This window comes from Trametes versicolor (genome assembly GCF_000271585.1).
Source record: "Trametes versicolor FP-101664 SS1 unplaced genomic scaffold TRAVEscaffold_12, whole genome shotgun sequence".
Lineage (NCBI taxonomy): Eukaryota > Fungi > Basidiomycota > Agaricomycetes > Polyporales > Polyporaceae > Trametes > Trametes versicolor.
Genome location: NW_007360332.1, coordinates 2,033,878 through 2,052,377, shown reverse-complemented (window position 1 = coordinate 2,052,377; position 18,500 = coordinate 2,033,878). Strand labels below are relative to the sequence as shown.

At 60.4% G+C, this 18,500-nt stretch overlaps 7 protein-coding genes across 7 annotated transcripts; 3 read left to right on the top strand and 4 right to left on the bottom strand.

Annotated features, from left to right (window-relative positions):
- Nucleotides 1–1,533: 1,533 nt before the first annotated feature.
- On the top strand, nt 1,534–2,665 carry TRAVEDRAFT_40255 (glycoside hydrolase family 61 protein; the record flags this gene model as incomplete). The annotated part of the gene is made up of 7 exons (XM_008045246.1): nt 1,534–1,588; nt 1,645–1,733; nt 1,813–2,196; nt 2,287–2,373; nt 2,454–2,480; nt 2,552–2,587; nt 2,648–2,665. The coding sequence occupies 7 exons, from the start codon at nt 1,534–1,536 to the stop codon at nt 2,663–2,665; spliced, it is 696 nt and encodes a 231-aa protein (XP_008043437.1).
- Nucleotides 2,666–2,852: 187 nt separating this feature from the next.
- On the bottom strand, nt 2,853–4,218 carry TRAVEDRAFT_74903 (uncharacterized protein). The gene is made up of 3 exons (XM_008045744.1): nt 4,048–4,218; nt 3,752–3,995; nt 2,853–3,649 (listed from the first exon to the last, which is right to left on the bottom strand). The coding sequence occupies exons 1-3, from the start codon at nt 4,190–4,192 to the stop codon at nt 2,950–2,952; spliced, it is 1,089 nt and encodes a 362-aa protein (XP_008043935.1). The 5' UTR covers nt 4,193–4,218; the 3' UTR covers nt 2,853–2,949.
- An 86-nt stretch (nt 4,219–4,304) lies between these two features.
- Nucleotides 4,305–6,635, bottom strand: TRAVEDRAFT_74902 (uncharacterized protein). Its single transcript, XM_008045743.1, has 3 exons — nt 6,458–6,635; nt 6,339–6,398; nt 4,305–5,926 (listed from the first exon to the last, which is right to left on the bottom strand). The coding sequence occupies exons 1-3, from the start codon at nt 6,535–6,537 to the stop codon at nt 4,648–4,650; spliced, it is 1,419 nt and encodes a 472-aa protein (XP_008043934.1). The 5' UTR covers nt 6,538–6,635; the 3' UTR covers nt 4,305–4,647.
- Nucleotides 6,636–7,103: 468 nt separating this feature from the next.
- TRAVEDRAFT_52874 (ferredoxin) lies at nt 7,104–7,889 on the top strand (the record flags this gene model as incomplete). The annotated part of the gene is made up of 6 exons (XM_008045392.1): nt 7,104–7,188; nt 7,246–7,288; nt 7,341–7,450; nt 7,503–7,585; nt 7,657–7,795; nt 7,867–7,889. The coding sequence occupies 6 exons, from the start codon at nt 7,104–7,106 to the stop codon at nt 7,887–7,889; spliced, it is 483 nt and encodes a 160-aa protein (XP_008043583.1).
- Nucleotides 7,890–9,687: 1,798 nt separating this feature from the next.
- TRAVEDRAFT_67100 (kinase-like protein) lies at nt 9,688–11,657 on the bottom strand. The gene is made up of 6 exons (XM_008045742.1): nt 11,178–11,657; nt 10,767–11,122; nt 10,500–10,715; nt 10,319–10,443; nt 10,113–10,272; nt 9,688–10,050 (listed from the first exon to the last, which is right to left on the bottom strand). Exons 1-6 carry the CDS (start codon nt 11,624–11,626, stop codon nt 9,857–9,859), a joined length of 1,500 nt encoding a protein of 499 aa, XP_008043933.1. The 5' UTR covers nt 11,627–11,657; the 3' UTR covers nt 9,688–9,856.
- A 1,740-nt stretch (nt 11,658–13,397) lies between these two features.
- Nucleotides 13,398–14,012, top strand: TRAVEDRAFT_23983 (uncharacterized protein; the record flags this gene model as incomplete). The annotated part of the gene is made up of 1 exon (XM_008045161.1): nt 13,398–14,012. The coding sequence occupies one exon, from the start codon at nt 13,398–13,400 to the stop codon at nt 14,010–14,012; it is 615 nt and encodes a 204-aa protein (XP_008043352.1).
- A 2,457-nt stretch (nt 14,013–16,469) lies between these two features.
- Nucleotides 16,470–18,328, bottom strand: TRAVEDRAFT_74899 (DnaJ-domain-containing protein; the record flags this gene model as incomplete). The annotated part of the gene is made up of 5 exons (XM_008045741.1): nt 16,470–16,624; nt 16,675–17,258; nt 17,883–17,986; nt 18,057–18,071; nt 18,131–18,328. The coding sequence occupies 4 exons, from the start codon at nt 18,326–18,328 to the stop codon at nt 16,823–16,825; spliced, it is 753 nt and encodes a 250-aa protein (XP_008043932.1). The 3' UTR covers nt 16,470–16,624; nt 16,675–16,822.
- Nucleotides 18,329–18,500: the final 172 nt, after the last annotated feature.

Here is an 18,500-nt window from a genome sequence, read left to right as displayed (position 1 = left end):
CAAGCGCGCGTGGTAGGGGGCGGCTGGGGAAGGGTCCCGGGGCGTGGTGCAGGCCTTCTCGTGGCCCCCGGGGTGAGTACCCGTCGGCGGCGCCGCGCGAGCGGCGGCCGTGGCGGGGAAACCAACGTGCACCTCATGGTTTGTATTCGCGACGCGATCGGCGCGATGGGAGTCGGGCGCGCTCCGGCTGACGTCCCCGAGCAGATCCCCTGCGGCTTCGACGACGCGGTAGATCGTGATCGACGTGTGCAGGGCACGAAGTTGGCGAGACGGGCGTGAGAATGGGAGCGCGAGTATGGTAGCGTAGCCGTTCCGACATTGTATTCCCGCCGCTTGTTATCGTATTTCCCTCGTCCTCGACGCGCTTCGTCCCCAAGCTCTTCGGGTGTTACGCGCGTGCTTCCTCTTGCTCGGGACCGATGTGAGATTTCCGACCCGCTCGCTGGCGAGATTTGTGTTGGCGCGAGTAGGAGCACGAACTCGAACGCTTCCCACATCCTCCGCGTACGAGCGTACCGGGCGGGCCTTGCGCTCAAGTCTCGCCGCCCACGCTGCTGCAACAAATGTCGGAATGAGCATGCGGTCGTTCTGTTTGAAGGCACCGTCCCTGAATCACCGAAAGATGCTTTCTGGAGTCAGGGCGACGGCGTTGTTCGTCCTGGGTCCCATTGTGCTGTAGGCGCTCGAACCGCCCATTGTTCGCCTCATCGGGCGGCATCGACGGCGAGCAATATTTCGACCCTCCTCATCCCTACTACAGTCTCCTTAGTATGCGCACCTTCTATACGGCTTCAGTTCCGGTATCGTGCCACAGGGATGGCGTTCCCTGAAGCCTCGTTATGAGTACTACTGGTCCTCCACGGTACGCCCGTACTCGGCGCTAGCGGCACATCTACCGGAGGTGTTCGTACTCCAACCTGCAAAGACATCACCTCAACAGGAGCCTAGCAAGCACGTACAGCATACCACGGTGGTTATGTCCCGTTTCACGACCACCGTTGATAGTCAGATAAACCGTCTGGAGAGCCTTCATCCCACCGAGCTCATCTGCATTCCCCCCGCCTTACTCCATTCTACACGCTCCGCACATCTCTAGCCTCAGGTCCCTGGAATGCGTATACCTGTAGGAGACTCCCGGCTTCATCTCTTGTCCATTCCTGCGGTTGATGCCTCTCTACGCTCCATTCCTCTTCATTTCCCCGGCCCAACCCCGACATCCACAGGCAACCCACCCCCAGCACGATCCAATATGTCGCGTACTCATGTATACGCGGTATTCTCCTAGTCTATCAGGACTCTTGGGTGGCAAGCTAGTCGCAAAGCCTGTCGGAAGCCACGGAGACGACTACCGTCCAAGATCCATGGTCCTTTGGCCAGCGGCCGCTCAACGACATCCCTCACTGGGCTACCTGGTGCGCAATGGTCAGCCAATGGTTCCTCCATTTGCATAAGAGGGTACGTACCTGTCTGGCATATATACTGGTCGTCCGCCGCCACAGAACGGAGGTGTACGCCCGAGTCCAACTACCCGCCATGCTTGGTTCAGTCGTCGTTCTCTCGATCCTCGCCGCCCAAGTGCTTGCCCACTGTGAGTACACCCGCGTCCCGGTTTTCTCTCCCTTCCTAAACACCTCGCGTCCGAAGACACGTTCCCCAGCCTGATCGTCGACGGCGTCAAGACCGAGCCGTGGGTCAACGTCCGCATGACGAACAACCACTACAGCCAGGCCCCCGTACGTCTCCTCCCATCTACGCGCCCGCATTCCCCTCGCACCCTCCGCCGCGCCCCAGCACTGATATCCCCGCCCGCAGGTGACGAACGTCACAAGCCCCGACCTCCGCTGCTACACCTCATCCACCAACGCCACCGCACGCACCATCTCCCTCCCCGCCGGCGCCCCGCTCGGGCTCGCCTGCGACCAGACGCTCTACCATCCGGGCGTCGTCAACGTCTACATGGCGCGCGCGCGCGCACGCACCGACGTCGCGCAGTGGGATGGCGACGGACAGGTGTGGTTCAAGGCGCACGAGATCACGGCGGTGACGGATGGGGGGAAGAGCATCGCGTGGCCCGCGCAGGGCTTAGGGAGCGTGAACTTCACGCTGCCGCGCGCGCTGCCTGCGGGGCAGTATCTGGTACGGGTGGAGGCGATCGCGCTGCATGAGGCGGAGCGGGTGGGTGGGGCGCAGTTCTATGTGAGTGCTTTAAGTTTTCTCGGGGCTTCGTGGCGTATGGCGGGTTTGGTAGGGGATAGGGCTGATGTGCGTCTGCCGTCGGTGTGCCAGATCGCGTGTGGGCAGATCAACGTCACGGGCGGAGGGAGCGGCAAGCCTGGTCCTTTGGTGGCCATCCCGGGGGTGTACACTGGCAAGGTGAGTTACGATGCTAATCATCATTTGCGCGCCGAGTGGACCGCTGCCGACCGCTGACCCCACATTTCGTGCTGTCGCAGGAGCCGGGAATCCTGATCGACATCAACGTGAGTTGCTCCGTTCTGTCCTCTCCGAACTGGTGGTGGTACTGACGTGGAGATGCGCTCTTGCTACGCAGTGGCCCATTCCGAAGAACTACACCCAACCCGGCCCGGTGAGCACTTCGTACTGGTTGTGTTGGGCGTAGTGGTGGATACTGACGCTGCCGTGATAGCTCGTCTGGACTGGTTGAAGAAGCGAAGCTCGCTGGTTGACCGGGAGCACCTCTTCGGGAAGCTGCAACCCCGGTTGTCGCGAAACGCCTAAGTTGTCTATGTACTTTATCTGAACTCGTGTCAATTATGCATCATCTCATCTCTCTTACGACGAGGAGCCGGCCGCGGCGTGGTGCAAACGAGGCCTCATAGTAAGCAAGCATCCAAGAACGCAGTCCATGAGATATCAGTCTGCCGAATTATACTGTACAATCGCGCGCATCCAGCGTCCCCAGTCCAGTCTCAAGACATTTCCTCACCGCTACGATCCTACCGCGGGTTCAGCTGCCAGCGGATGCTGCTGCTGTGGTGGTTGTGACAGTACACCAGAACTCTTGCGCGTTGTCGGTCGGCCTGGTACCGGACTCGACTTGCGCGACCCCGAGGGCGTGCCGCCCACACTCCCCTGCCCCCGCCCTCTCACCGACCCCTGGCTCCCACTCCACCGCTTCTCCTTCTCCCGCTCGGTTCCAGCCCCCGCACTCACCGGCGTCGCCGCGCCTGATCCCGCTGCCCCACCCGTTGCGCCATCTCCCCGCGGCAAGAGGTAGGAAAAGGGCAAGCGCAGGAGCATCGAGCGCGGCCATGTCTGGGCCCTCGCCGCGCGCTCGCGCTCGGCCCGCCGCCGCTCGAACTGTGCGCGGTAGCGGTCGTAAGCGTCGCGGAAGGAGCGGTCGACGCGAGAGGAGAAGATGAGCTCGCCGCGCGGGTTTGCGGCGGGCGGGATTGGCGGGATGGGCACTGAGGAGGCGCGGCGCGCAGGACGAGATGGGGACGGGCTGCGCGTGCGTTTCGTGCCCGCAGCCGAGGAAGAGGAGGTGGGGGATGTAGGCATGGAGGGCGTTGGGCGCGCGAAGAGGAAGGCGAAGGGGTTGAAGGGGAGCTTGGAGCGCAGCGGCGGCTGGCGCATGTTGAGGTACATGTTGAAGTTGCGCAGGGCGCGGTTCGCATGTGGGACGTACCTGTTCGGTGCACGATGGGGACGTGCCGGATGAGGAAGGGGTGCAATAGGAAGTCGAGAATCAGTGAGCGGCGAAACATGCCTCGAGGGTGAGGGGACGTACTTGTTCGCATACCCGATCTTCTCCGAGTACAACCCGGTCGCAAAGAACAGCACGAGCGTCGTGACCGCCACAAACAGCAGCCCGGACGCAAAGTACGGGTGCACGCGCACGACCGCCGTCTGCGTATATAGATCCGGCAGCGCGCGCCTGAGGAGCCATGTATACGGCACGCCCAGGAGGTTCGTCTGCAGCAGGACCTCGCACAGCAGAAACGCAATAATGAGCAGTAGCTGCACGAGGAACACTGGCGGCAGCAGACGTGAGTGAGCGCGAGCACGGCGGGGCGGCTCACGCACGTTGGTAGCGGCGTTTCCGGCGGTTCAGCGACGCCGCGTTCGACTTGAGACGCTCCTCGAAGAGCAGCAGGTCGCGATACGTCGCGGCATCGTTAGGTGGGTAGAACGAGTTAGCGGAGGACGGGGGCGCGGGGCGCGGGGCCATTGAGCGGGGTGCGTTAGTGGTGGTACGAGGGAGAGCCGCACACGCCGAGCGCCTGTGTTTGGCTCAGGCTGCGCGCCCGGCGCTCCAGCTCGCGAGTGTATGTAAATTAAAGGTCAAGTTCACATTGGTTAATGACTACTACAAGAATCCTCCAAGATCCGTCCGACAATGCTACGTATCTGTAAGGTATGCGATCCAGGGAGTGTGTACGTATGTGCGAGTTCGCCGCGGGCGAGCCGCCGCCGGACGACCAAGGTCCGCGCCGGCAGCCGCCGCCTGCGACGAGCGGGATATCTGCAAGGAAAAGGGCCATATGCAATGCAAGTGAGGGAGAAGTAATGCGGGTGATGCGAGGGTTCAGTGATCAGAAATCCATGCGAGAACTGTGAGTGAGGACGCCGCGCGAACGAAGGCTGCCGGAGGAGGAACAGCTGGAGGACCTGGGAAGAGCGACGCTACGCAGTGAGCGCACGGCGCGCACCCTCCCCGCCCTCGCCCCCACTACCGCCAATGAGCACCGTCATCCACCCAAACATCGTCATCAAAAAGCGCACGAGCCACGCCGAGTCCGCGCCCAACCCCAGGCCCGGCCTTAGCTGCAGCGCGAACGCAATGTCCAGCGGCTGCCGCGGGCGCGGGCGCGACTGCGACGACGGCTGCGGGCGCTGTACCTCGACCATCATCTCCTCGTCCGAGAAGAGCGCTCCGGGGAGCTGCGGGCCCGGGGACGGCGCGCGCATGGGCGAGCCGGAGCCGGAGAGGCCGAGCGCAGGCGCGTCGGCGGCGCGCAGCGACCAGAGCGGTTTCGAGGACGGCGAGGACGGGAGCTCGCGCATCTGGATGGGCGAGGGCGCAGGACTCGCGAGTGGGGTCGCGAACGGGGTGGGCCGCGCGTGGTCGGGCAGGGGCAGGAGGTCCGGGTCGGCGTGGGTGTCGTCGATGACGATCTGCGGCAGCGCGGGCTTCGCAGCGCCGTCGTCCCCGTCGTACGCGGGCGGGAGGTCCGGGTCGAGGAAGAGCAGCGAGTGCTCGGGCGCGTCTTCGAATTTCTCGTCGGGGTCCACGGCGGACTCGGAGTAGATGTCGGAGGCGCCGTCCATCTTCTCGTTCAGCTTCTCGTCGAGGATCAGGGCGGGGAGAAGGGTGTCGCCTGTGAGCAGGCGGGGTTTGCCAGGGCGCGGCGTGCTGCCCCCGCCGTCGCCGCCACCGGTCGGGAGGTCGTCGGGACCGTCGAGGCCGACGCGGCGCTCGAGGCGCGGGAGGATGTCCCAGGCGAGGTCGGACTTGAGCATGAACGACCGGAGGTGGGTGAGCGCGTAGATGCCTGCTCCGATGCAAAGCATAGAGAGGAAGGCGGCGATGCAGGAGACGGCGATGATGATGAGCGGCGGAGAGACGTGGAGGTCCGGGGCGCCGACGGTGGGGTATTCCGCGTCCTGGGCAGGCTCTTCGTCGGCCAGAGGTTCGACGTTACTGGCGACAAGCTCTACCGGAGTAGGGCGCTCGCCGTCGAGAGCGTCGAGGGAGGTGGGGTCGGTGTTCTGGAGGTTCTTTAATATGTCGTAAAGCTCCTTCTCGTCGTCGGTGGGGGTGCCACCGACGGCGAGAGGGATGACAGCCTTGATGGCGTCGAGGTCGTTAAGGCGGGAGAGGAAGGCGGACTGCTCTTCGTCGGAGGTGAGGGAGATGTGTACGTCATCTTCCTCGACGTGAGCGAGGTAGTCCTGACGTTGTCTAAGGGTGCGGGTGAGTATTGCGCGACTATTTGGGGCAAGTACAGCTTATAGAACATTTGGAGCATACGGGGAAAAGGATAGACGAGCGGCAGGCGAAGGTGTGGACGGCCATAGCTGGGCTCTCCGCCCTCGTCCGTGGATTGTGCATGAGGTCATTACGAAACGTCCCGGTGTCCTGACATTAGCGGAAGGATGACCTGCGCCGACAGGCACCGAGCATGCAGATCTGTCCAACACGGAGGGTGTACAAATAGACGCAGATATCAACGACACTCGTATAACAGACGTTTGACAGGAACTAGCGTGTAGATTGACCGGTCGAGGTGTGGGGAGGGAGGGAGAGATGTCACCCACGCGCAAGAGATGCACGCGAAAGAAGCAGGGAAATTAACGGATTGATCGAGACTCACCCTGTGCGAGAAGCTAGGAAAGCCTGTACGGCGTTCTGTACGGCGAGCGACTTTCTTACCCTACCATGTGCGCCGTGGTCAATCTCGTTGCTGGGAGATGGCCGAGGTGAACCACTCACGATTGTGGCGCGTCCGAGATGGGACGAGCGGTGACGACCAGCGCGAGGAGGGAGAACGAGACGAGGATATTGAGAGTCATCGCGGCCGAGGCGCGCTGATGAGTTCTCTCAGAGCTGCGGGATGCTCGCCACGGTCGAACGTGTCGAGGGAGGTGTGTCGGGCGACGATGGAGGTGGTGGTGGTGGCCTCGAGGACAGCACGCCTCCCCAGCCAGCGTCCACTCGGCATTTCCCCGCATGACGTGGTCAACTACTTACCGGCCCGAAATATATTCCCGAAATATCTAACGCCCGATCTGCCGACGCGCGCCTGTGGACGCTGTCCGTCGGCAGCGGCCACTCTCTTCCTCGCCGTCCTCGCCGTCCGCCTCGTCGTCCTCCTCGTTCGTTCTCCTTCTTGTCGTCGTCTGTCGCTGGGTCCCCTCGCTGAGCTAGTCGTACGGCTCTGAGGCAAATTTATCGCACCCCTGGTTATCTACACCCGCCGCATACCATGGCCAACCTCGCCCAGTCGTTTCTTCGCGCCTCTCTCCGCGCATCTTCGTCGACCGCGCCTGCACACATACCACGGCCTCGCGCGGCCCAAACCTCGAGCTCCTACCACTCATATGCACACGCACAAACTCGCCCTCGCGCGTTTGCAAGGATGAGTGCTGCCGCAGAGTTTGCTAGACCTCCTATAAACCGACCGCTAGGCCGCCCTCTCCGCCGTGGCTTTCACAGTACAAGGGGTGCGCATACTTCTACTTCTGTCGTCTTCGCCCTCGTTCTGACCCACCTCAATCCAGCTGCCCACCACGGAGGTATCGAACGCCCCGAGCCCGGCACTGGGTACGCTCACCCCCATCTACCCGCAGACCCCGCCCTAACCAGCCAAGGGTAGCATCAAGGTGCACTTCAAAGACGCCAAGGGCAACCTGATCCGGACCGTAGAGGCAAACGAGGGCGACGACCTGCTCGGCATCGCGCACGAGTACGACATCGACCTCGAAGGTGCGCACCCGTCCCCGCCGCTCCTCCTCCATCCCGCACTAACACCCACCAGGCGCATGCGAGGGCTCTGTCGCGTGCTCGACATGTCACGTCATCCTCGACCCCGAGAGCTACGACAAGGTCCCCGAGCCCGAGGTTCGTCCCCGTCCCCCTCTCCCATCCCCCTCTCACCTCTCGTCGTCACATCTAACGGCATTGGCACGCAGGACGACGAGAACGACATGCTCGACATGGCGTTCGGGCTCACCGACACCTCCCGGCTCGGCTGCCAAGTGCGGCTCACAAAAGAGCTCGACGGCCTCACGGCCACGCTCCCCGCCGCGACGCGGAACATGTTCGTAGACGGTGCGCCTCCCTAGGCCTTCGCCCCACCCCCAGCCCGGATGTGTTTCGCTGACTTGGACTGCGGCGTGCAGGCAAGAAGCCGACGCACCACTAGCCTAGGCGGAAACGGACGCACGCAAAGGGCTGTTAACTTACGATTCTCCCGTAGTCACTAATGATATCCCGCGGTAATCGCACGCTGCTCTCAACACGCCTTCGCAGCTATGAGGTTTTTTGTTTGCGCGAGGCTCGCTTTCGCGCTGCGTAAGGTGCTGCCGAGACTGATAAGCGTACGTCTATTTCCGCTCCTGCCGGTGTTTTTGATGTTGCTGCTAGGATGTTCCCGCTCGATACGCCAGTCGCGCGAAGTGCCCGTCTGGCCTGTGCGGTCACCTAGAGAGACCGCGCTGAGATGAACCCTTTCGTGACACTCAAGGAATAATAACCCTCCAGATAGGATTTCACGACGCCGGTCCCCGTGCATGACCTGTCCACATCGCGGCAATAGCTCCAATCGTCGGCTCAGCTCTATGCGGCCTGCCTTTCTTCTCGCCCCATCGGAATTCTGTCGTCTCCCTCACCCCACTCAGCCCTAACGGTCGGGGATGCAGCCTCATCCCAGATTTCTCCCTGTCTCTTCGCTCGCTCAAACCGAACGGCCGCGATGCTGGTTTTATGGTGCACCGCTTTTCAGGAGACTCTCTTTCAGGTGCAGGATCCGGAACGAGCCAGCGCGGCGGCTGCCCAACGCAGAACGACCACGACGGCGCGTCGCCTTCTCTCTTCGACGAAAGCTCGACTCGGACCGCACCGCCAATAGGCTACGGTATCTTCAAACATCGCACGTGAACGTGAACGCCTCGGCAGCACGAGAAATATTGGCACTTACGGGTGATGCACCCCACCCGACCGCTGGTTGTCCCAGTATCCACTGCAGCATCGCAAGATCAGTTGTGCGCTCGTCAGAACGAGTTCTGAGATGACCATCCAGTGCGCTGGAGGAAGCAAAGCAGGCTCTCAGCGGCCCGCATCCCCTAGTTCTCGGGAGGTATCCATCGCCGCAAGATATGCACTCAGTATCCTACTCGCACGCACTCATGGATTCGCAAACGGATCGTCGTAGCCAGGACCTTCGACGGGCAGCGAAACACGCCCTGATGCCATCTACCATGAATGACCCCATTCGTCCCCATGTCCGCCGTCGTGCCCCGCATCAAACCCGACTTTGTGCGCATTCAATCTTGTCGGGCCCACAGGCCTCTCGCAAAGTTCTTCACACTTTCAGTGAGCAGAACAAGACTTTCCAAGCTACAGAAAATCTTACTTGCCACCCTCAGCATGCTCCCCCGTGTGCTATACAGTCCGCGTCTTGCGAGAGCCGAATCTCCAGAGTCGAGCGAGGTAGTTGTCTAGCGCTCGCCCAAAGGTCTTGAAAAAATATTTGTGACTGTGCGGAAGGCCGGAACTGACAGCGTTGCTCGAAGGCGGGATGCTAGCCCATCTCAGCGCTCGCATTTACTAAGTCTGTACACTCCTTCGAAACCCTCTTCAGTGCAATATTTGATCTGGCATGATCACACCGTCAGGCTCGCCTCGCTCTCTGGATCCGGGCCGAACCGTCGACTGCCCATATTCCCGGTCACAAAGGCAGCGTGCCAGCACACCTACCAGTGCAGCCCCACTCCTGTTGCTGAGTCCACGGAGCAGTGAGCGTCGACCTAAACACGTCGCCGGTCTGCAGAGCGCCATGCCGCACACACGCCGACCTCTGGTGAGCCCCGCATTCGGGCAGGCAGCTCGTCATTCAACCGGGATCGGCTTCAGCCGCCTCAGGAGTCGAATGGGGGCTCACGGGTCGCGACACATATTGAGGATGTCGAGAGGGGCGCGCGCGCAGACTCGGAGGAGTAAATAGAATCGGAGTGGTGAGTGGGGTGTGGGGTGTGGTACATTATGGGATGCGCACCGAAGTGACGATCCGATTCCCTAAACTAACAAAGCGGGGCAAGTCTACAGCCAACATATCGTCATCAGCTTGCTTGTATCGATGCATTATTTGCAGCGCCTGAGGTCGCAGCGCCCTCAAGCGGCAAGCCACGCATCCGCCAGCAACTCCTCGACAGTCGGCCTCTCCGCCGGGTCCACTGGCAGGCACCTGCGTATGAAGCTCCAGGCATCGCGCACGTCCCGCGGCGTCGCCTCGCCGCCCAAGCTCTCTCGCAGCCGCCCTTCCAGAGGCCCTCCCCAGGACGGGCTAACTGGGTGAAGCACGTTTCCTGCACGACCCGCGTCTCAGCATCGCCCATCGTCCATCACGACATGACAAACAACTGCTCACCGTCGGCGTCAAAGTACTCCGCCGCACGCGCGCACCTCTGCAAAAAATGCGCAGGGAAGGGGCCAAGACGCGAGTTCATACACGCGAGCTGCGCAGCGTCGGGGCTGAGCGCTAGGTTCTGGTGCTCAAACGGAACCGACCCCGTGAGCATCAGGAACGTCTGGATGCTGGTCAGCTTTTGGTCCCAAACGCATCGGGGCACTTACGTTGACACCGAGGGCCCAGATGTCGACGGGGTACGACCATGGGTGGCCGAGCAGCTGCTCTGGGGCGACCACCTGGTCCGCTGTGAAGACTGGGGTATCGGCGTTGATGTTGTCCGCGCGCACGGCTAGTAGCACACACAAAGTTAGTCTAAGTCTGCCAGAACGGGAAACATGAACATACTGTTGCCGTAGTCGCTGACACAGACTTCGAGGTTCGAGAGAGAAGGGTCAAGACCGAGGTTCGGAAGAGGCTGTGACCGAACAGTCAATACGGTATCAGACGATGGGTCCGCCTCCGGTATAGGCGGATACGTCTGCGCAGGGTACTTCCTGAGAAAGCGGTCGATGTCTTCCTTGCTGGCGTGCAGCTTCAGGAGGATGTTGTCTAGCCTGAAGTCTAGTGCCGATATGTGAATACCGTGAAACATCTACAATCAAGATGACTGACCTGCATGCACAACGTGGAGCTGGTTGTGAAGAAAATGGAGTGCCAGGAGCATTTGTTTGACCACCCGCTTGACCACGGGTAGCGGAAGACGGCGGCGTGGAAGTGCGGCGCAGAGAGCTCCCAAAGAAGTGCCGTATGGTTGGAGCAGGCAAACGTAGTGGATTCCCCATTTGCTGTGCACAGAGCCAATAAACGAGGTTGCAGCGCAGTGGGCGTAGCCAGGATGCTCTTTATCGGCCTCGCGTAATGCCACGAAGCTCTGCCCGACTTCCGTCTCATGGGTTTCATGGATGAACTCGAGTAAAGTGGCGTTGATGGACATAACTTTGAGGACGACGTAGTCATATCCATGATCCCTACAAGTTGTGTTTGATAAGCATCGGGTCAAAGACTTGAAGGCGATGGACGTACTTCTGTATCTTGGCGAGCCATATACTTGCGTGGGCGCCATATCCGAGTTTACGCACAATCTCATACTTGTCCATGAGCAGCTGACCGACTCTCATTGGGAAAAATCCCCAGGGGCCGTCTTTGGGGTGGAGCATGTGTGGCTCCTCTGGGCAATACACCCCCTGCGCAGAGGGAGTATATCTGGTTCTCGGGGCAGCACCGGCGGCGATACTAGACGAGAACAGTCGGCGAGAAGACATCGTCTCTGATAGGGTCGGAGTACTCGGAGGCATAACAGTGAGACTCGAGGAAGAAGACGACAAGGCTACAGTACTCCTGTGGGAGCTCGACGGGGACTGGGGCCGTGCTGCCCCCGGCAGCATACCGGTGAGGCGTGCTTGAACCGCTCCGATGCGGGGGATGACTCTGCTGAGGGGCGAGCGACCGGAAGACCCGCCTGGCGTAGGCATTGCGAGTTAACGACGAGGCGTTGTAGAGTGGAAAACCCGACGACTGATAGTCTCGGACGGGATGTGGACGTAGGGCGCAGGCTCTGGGGGATGCATGAGATTGGCGCCAGTATTTATGCTGGCGAGGGCTGCCCTTGTGACATTCGTGACCGTCAACAACGTTGGCGTCGTGGCAACTCTTGAGTTCGAGTGGCGATGCCCGGCACTAGCCTCTCACTGGCACTCCGAGGTCATCGATGGCTTTGGTAGCTAAAGACGTTCGTGTTCTCAGCGTGCCCGCATCCAATAGGCCGGGTTTGCCTCTGAGAGACCGCCCACGTTGACGGGGGCCACTACTAGACCACAAGTGGCAACACTGGCACGAGGCGCACAGCGCCGCCTAGTCTCCCCTTCCGCACGCTACTTGCAGCGGTGCCTCGAGGGCCGAATCAGTGGGGAAGGCTGGGAGGCTGATGAGTCTACTAAGGTGCGCATCTCTCCTGACGATTCTGAGGGTAGTGCGGCGGCCTAGTACCGTTAGGGCTCATCCGTTCATTACAGCGAAGTTGGGCGAGCTCCGCCCACACGCCTCAGGTTGCTGCTGCCTATCGTGGCAGGGTTGATCAAGTCATGCCGTGCGTCGCGGTAGTATTCTCATTGGAATTAGATACTTGCCGTTTCCGAGGCCGACCACTGATGCCTTGTGTTGCCAAAGCCGTCCACTAATGCCCGCTGAATAACCCATTTGTACCGCAATGGCAACACCCTGTGGTGCTTATTCACCCTTCGAGGCTGCCTAGCCTTCTTCTGCAACGCCTCGCCTACTTCGGATTAGGCAGGCAACCACTGGCACAGCCCGAGTCGGCGGTTGAACAAGACAGCGCGCTTGAGTCTGTTTCCAACACGCACGCGTTTTGTTGTGAGTAATTCTGCACTTCTTCGGAAGATCTGGCGGTGTTCACTTGTTGCACGTTTCCAGGGCCCTGACAGTATGGTGGCGGGGCACTCGAAAGCATCGTTCTTGAACATGTAGCCTGACACAACGGCTTCGCAGGCCAGAAACCGAGGCGAATGTCACTGCTAGTTTCTCAGCTGCTATTCTGACAATTGTTGTCGGCAAGACGAGACGAAACTTTTACCTTGCGACTTTTCAAGTGCCGGTGGTTGACGACTTCGGCCGCTCTCGCCTGATATGGAAATGCTGACCCGCCTCAGTGCCAGCTGTGTTGATGTTTCCTCAACAAGCACTCGACGTACACAAGGCTATCCGGAGCGAAGGTCTGCGTGCCAAGGTGGGCTATTTTTCATCTGCGGAAGGAGTCGTATTCGAGCCCTGACTCGTTCTCGCAGCATGTTTCTGCATCCGATTCACATGATCGTCGTCCCCTAGATGGTTAACTCGCCCAGCCGTAGGCCGTGGTTCGACCAAATCCGATTCCGTTTGTGGTCTCAACAACGCACCTCGGCACATTCGCCAGCACGGCCGGTGGGAGAGCCCAATTAAGAAGCTCGTACAGATTGGTTCTCTTGTTGCGCCCATGCGGAATCATGGCACGAGGTGACAGCAGTCAAACCGCATGCTATGGGGGAAGTAGACGGAATCCCTGCAGCTTTAGCCATTTGGGAACAGAATCTGGCTCTACAGCCGCCTGCTCTTCTCCAGAAGGCGCGTCCTCTCCCTATAAAATCGCTCAACAGACTGACACGGCCCTCACAGCTCCCCAGATCCTTCCCTACGCAGTTCTAAGCTTACACCACTCGTCGTGTGCGTCACCACTGCAATCCCTCCATCATGTCCAACATCGCTCTAACCGTCGCCGAGACCGTTCTCCGCTCTGGCAAGCGGTTCGACTTCTTGTTCGACAAAATGAGCATACACATGGTCACATGGAAGAGGGAGCTCGAGACGGCATACGCAAACAAGCCGAGCAAGAAGGATTTCATTGTCGACGGACTCATCGCTCTGTGCGAGATCAAAGATCCGAAGACGAACAAGAGTCTCAACGACCTCGGCGCCCACATCGTCGAGATCCAGTGCGTATTTCGCAGCACTGTTACCATGCCGCGTTACTTACGAGTCGTCGGTGTGGCGAACAGGAGCACCCTCCATACGGGAGGCCTCGATCCGACTGAGCCCGAACATTTTGGTGCCCAGTTCATCAAGAAGGACGGTAAAAGGATTCCTTTCGAGGTTCCGACTCAGAACCCCTCTTCCTCAGTGAAGCCAATCTCGTTCACACGGCACGTCTACCCGCCCGAGCTGGTCGAGGCCCTGGCTCTAAAGGAAGCCGCCAATGCGGCTAACAGGGCCAACCAGGCTGGTGGGTCCAATGGACCCGAGGGGGGCGAGGGGGGCGAGGGGTCCGAGGGGTCCGCCGGTGCTGTATCTGGGACCAAATCAGCGTGAAGAGGTGAGCCTTCACCGACGAGCAGCATGCTCATTCTCGTGCTAATCATAACGCTTCAAGCTTTTGTTTCTGCACAATTGTATCCGTTTGTTTCGGCGGAAGGACTCCGGGTGGGGTGGGGATACCAAGTTTGTAATTGTGCTACCGTCGATCAAGAAATATCATGAGTACTGTGAGGTGTCCTTGCTATCATGTGTGCACCGGGCACGACGGCGCCGTGAGTATACTTGTCTGGCTCCTGCTAGTTTGTCTTTGGAACTTGAATGCCAGCCCTGACGCAGTGGCGAGCTCGATAGCATGTCCATCACATTTGAACCCTGCTCCTCCGTCGTGTATATCATGCGTTCTTTCAAGTCAGCAGTGCGCTCTGAAGTCCAGTGACGCCACACACCACTCTCCGAGGCCTTGCGGCCCCCGTATTATAATTCTTAGGGCGTGTCCACAGGCGTTTCGAGTGATTCGAACACGGAAATTTGATTTGAGCGCAACGCTAGCGGAGGATGCTCACCGTCGACGACACAGGCACTTCCGCTTCGCAGAGTCACGCATCGCGCCACCCTCAAAATTGAGCCGCACCATTGCGCCTGTGACACCACAAGCCTGATCTCGACCAGGAAGGGTCGTGGACTGGGAATGAGCGGGCGCGCTGTCTCCGCGTACACCGAGCCCGTCCTGCGGACGCCGGCAGTGCCGTGGCAAGGCTCTCCCTACACACCACTCCCCAGAGCGGTCCCAAAACTGGATAGCGGATGTGATGAGTCGTTACAACCGCAGCCGAAGATCCTAGATCGAGGCACTGTGGCCGGGCTTGAATTCGCCGGGGAAACGGGTCCTAGGAACGTGGTGGCGGTATTTGGTACTGGCAGAAGCGTCCTGATTTGGAACGACTTACAAGGCCGTACGAAAGAGGACGGAGACGATCGCGCGAAGGGCTCCATCGCAACGCCCGGCGTAGTATCCCCACCTCCGAATTCTACTGCGCCTCGAGTCCTGCGCAATCCCTCGTGTCCGGCGTCCGCCCAAGTAGAGGATGGAAAAGGCAGGTTATTGGCATGGGCGGCATGCCATCTGTGTTGCGCAGCATCAGCTTCAAGCACGCTCCATATCACCAGCTTCGCGAACTCCAGAGAGACTCGGACCACGCGCCGCAACAAAACCGATCGCTCGGTACAGTGATATTCTCCTTCCTTTTCAACCGTTGACCCAGTTATCTCCTTTCTGGCGGCCCCAAGAGGCGTTTACTGGCGAACACCCAAAAACCGACACGTTCAGTCCAACCAGCCGGAGAGTTCGCACATCACAGCTACAACCGGTGCCACAAGGCATGTCCCGAATCGAGGTAGCCACAGATCCGGGTAGGAGGACTGAGTTGCCCTGAGTAATACACGGCGACGGCTCCCATGGGAGGCCGTCGCTGGTGGGTACCTGTCAGCACGATGATGAGCAGGAATAACGGGCGAAATCCATACTTTGGAGCTGGGAACGGAGTACTGTGAGCCAGCCTTGAGACCTGAAGTCGAGAGCGCGAGATTGGGCTAGGGATAGCCCGCCCTTTGTGAAGCTCCCCCCCTCCCACGCGCGTTCTGCAGAGAACCTGAGAAGATCGCGCCGGCGCTGAAGAAGACAGCCGCATGTTTGGCCATCGTACCGATGTGCGTCTACGCCGCTGCCCCGGAAACATTTGCTCATACGGGGCAGCTCAAGTACGATGCCCTGAGGAGGAGTGTAGATGTGGGCGGGCTGCACACATTGGGCTCGTTCCGACGCCATGGGGGTTCTCCGAGTCGGAAGAAGACAAAGCAAACAACAGAAACAGCTGCAGCGGTGAGTCAGACATGCACGTCGCTGGAGGGGGAGAGGTATGGCTTACCAGCTGGCCAGGATATACGGATCGTCAGGCACCGGCACCAGCGATACGAGCGGGCAATCGCTGGATGCAGGCCGATTCCTCTCAATTCTGTGTAGGGGTGATACTGAGTGATATAGCGTACGTGCGTGCAACCGGAAATGTTCTACAAACGTTGGGGGCGTCACAATGATCAAGTTGATTCCGACGCCGGCGGTTCGCACATCAGCGCAGCGCGGGCTGCCTCCTCGCAAACGGCCGTGCAGGTGCGGTACCGGCGCGGGTCCCAATGCAAGCTCGTCCCCAGTCAGCACGTTGCAGCGAGCTTGAAACGCGCGCGGAGAACGAGGGCGCTGCACCGCAGGGGGTCTCCCGTGTCATAGGCCAGATGCGCTGAGGTGCGTCTGCCATTGCTATGAACGCCGGGGAGGTGCTCACAGTGATCAATCTAAGTCCAGGTCGCGAGCGTCAGCACGGGAGCGGTGGGAACTGGCGTATGCTCGCAAGGTTTAGACCCTGCAAAAACAGCCCGCCCGCCAGTTGCGCACCGTGGTCAGGCGTATGAGCCTATAGATGGGCGCCAGGCAACTCTGAAGGATAGAATCGATGTGGCGCTTGTCCAAAACCGCTACTGAAAAGACAGCGTCCGAGCACCAACGCAGGCCCGTTCCAACCCGTGACGCCTTCTTGCGATCGTAGTAGGTCCACAAACACGCGTCTACGTACAGAGAGCCCGCACGCGTCTCTCGTACGCAACACCCCGCCCTGCAAGCAGTCAGCAAAAAGTGCCCTACGCAGAGTCGAGCGCCGCTCACCGCATGTAATCAGCCCTCCCGGCCTGCCTGGGCCGCGACCCTGACCGCTTTCGCCCTCTCATCCTACAAGGATCAAGCTGGCGTACACATGACGCCCATCCATTCCCAATCCGTGCCATATAATACACCCTCTCTCCCTCTCCGCAGCTCACGCACTCGCGCTCACCCCGTGCCCCACCGTCGCGATCACAAACACTAGCCCCACCACCATGATCGCGCGCCCCAGCACCGAGATCGACTCGTGCGAGCCGGGGCCCGGCCCCTGCCCCGTCGGCAGCGGCCCCCGCCGCCCCGTCGCGCGCTGCACGTTCGGGTGCGCCCACGGGTCGCGCGCGTGGTGCCCGTAGTTTGCGTTCGGATGGGCGTAGTGCGCGCCGGGCGGCGGGGAGTAGTGCGCCCCAGGTGGGGGCGGTGAGTACGAGTACGAGTGCCGCGGGCCCGCGTTGGGGCGGCGCGCGTACTCCCAGGCGTGCGTCGCGCCGCGCCGGCGGCCGTCGGCGGCCCAGGGGGCGTACGGGTGCGCGTGGTGGGACTCGTGTGGGTGTGTGGGGGCGGCGGACGTGAGGGTGCGGTCGTATGCGCGTCTGTGGGTGGGGGACCGGGTGAGATGGGTCGGGACAAGACGAGACAGAGGGAGAAAGACGGGAGAGAGACGGTGAACGACTTCTCGACAGGTCTGGGACCGTGCAAGAGGTCGTGGCGGACTACACAATAGTATATACTAGGCCTGTGAGACCTAAGTAGTTCTCGCTGAGACTAGGTGGCGGCGCTGCGACCAGGCGGACCTCGCGCGACGCGTTATTTGGTCACACTCGCGATGTGTTGTGATGCGCTCATCAAGGACGAAGAGTGAGTGGTCTTCCTCACGGAACGGAAGCTTCGCGTACTCTCGCACACGCACTCAGGTTCAACAGCACGACTACCAGCACGCGTGCCGCACGGCGTTGCGCACATTGACCACGGTGACTTGCCAACCGTGAGGAGACGATCTCAGCCGGTTTGGCGTGGGCCTTGGCCGCCCTTGCGCGACCGGATAGTGACCGCCTTCGATGGCTTATATGGGGTCGTTACGGCGAGTCCGACAGCAGGACACGTATCAGAAGATATGGCGCGCGAAACCGTTCACGATGCGTGGCTGGACTTCACCATATTTGGCGTTCTAGATGGACAGCTAGGGCAGGACGGCACAGGAGGTGGTAATCACGTACCGTTTCCGCTCGTCACCCAGCACGGCGTACGCCTCACTCACCGCCTGGAACTTTGCCTTCGCGCCAGGATCTGAGTTCACATCCGGGTGGTACTGCTTGCTCAACTAGAGGGTCTGGCGGGGTAAGCACAAGCTCTTCGTGTGCCATGATCCTGGTTGGAGGGCGCGTGCGTACCTTGTAGAAGCTCGACTGGAATAACTCGATCGATTAGCAGCAGCAGCAAGGACCTCTGAGTAATCCAGACGCACCTTTATCTGATTTCGCGACGCGTCCTTGGGTATGTCTAGAGTGCGGTAGTGGCCATGATTTGGACTGGATATCGAGAAATGCGAGACGCGGACTCGGACGCGAGCAGCACTGGCAGCTGCTGCAGAATGTCGATGTTGGCTTGCGTGTGAGACAAGAGAGAGTGGCAGGCGGAGAGAGGAAGGCCGTGGTGTATGCATCATAAGTTAGCGATTCGTAGCATGCGCTGGTGGGCGAAGAGAGTCCGTGAGGCGAGGAGAGGTGTGGGACTGCAGGAGGAGTTGTCGGAACTTCAAGAACATGACGCACGGGCTCGATCTCATCTTATCTTATCGCTCTAAGGAGACCGGCGGCCGTTCGAGAGGCTGCTCA

Coding starts and splice junctions, on each gene's coding strand:
- TRAVEDRAFT_74903 (XM_008045744.1), bottom strand. CDS start 4,192: ATGGCCCCGCGCCCCGCGCCCCCGTCCTCCGCTAACTCGTTCTACCCA. Junction 3,996..4,047: donor CCGGAAACGCCGCTACCAAC/GTGCGTGAGCCG, acceptor TGCTGCCGCCAG/TGTTCCTCGTGCAGCTACTG. Junction 3,650..3,751: donor AAGATCGGGTATGCGAACAA/GTACGTCCCCTC, acceptor TGCACCGAACAG/GTACGTCCCACATGCGAACC.
- TRAVEDRAFT_74902 (XM_008045743.1), bottom strand. CDS start 6,537: ATGACTCTCAATATCCTCGTCTCGTTCTCCCTCCTCGCGCTGGTCGTC. Junction 6,399..6,457: donor ATCTCGGACGCGCCACAATC/GTGAGTGGTTCA, acceptor CGCACATGGTAG/GGTAAGAAAGTCGCTCGCCG. Junction 5,927..6,338: donor TTCCTAGCTTCTCGCACAGG/GTGAGTCTCGAT, acceptor CCGCACCCTTAG/ACAACGTCAGGACTACCTCG.
- TRAVEDRAFT_67100 (XM_008045742.1), bottom strand. CDS start 11,626: ATGCCTACGCCAGGCGGGTCTTCCGGTCGCTCGCCCCTCAGCAGAGTC. Junction 11,123..11,177: donor TGGCTCGCCAAGATACAGAA/GTACGTCCATCG, acceptor CACAACTTGTAG/GGATCATGGATATGACTACG. Junction 10,273..10,318: donor TCTGGGCCCTCGGTGTCAAC/GTAAGTGCCCCG, acceptor ACCAGCATCCAG/ACGTTCCTGATGCTCACGGG.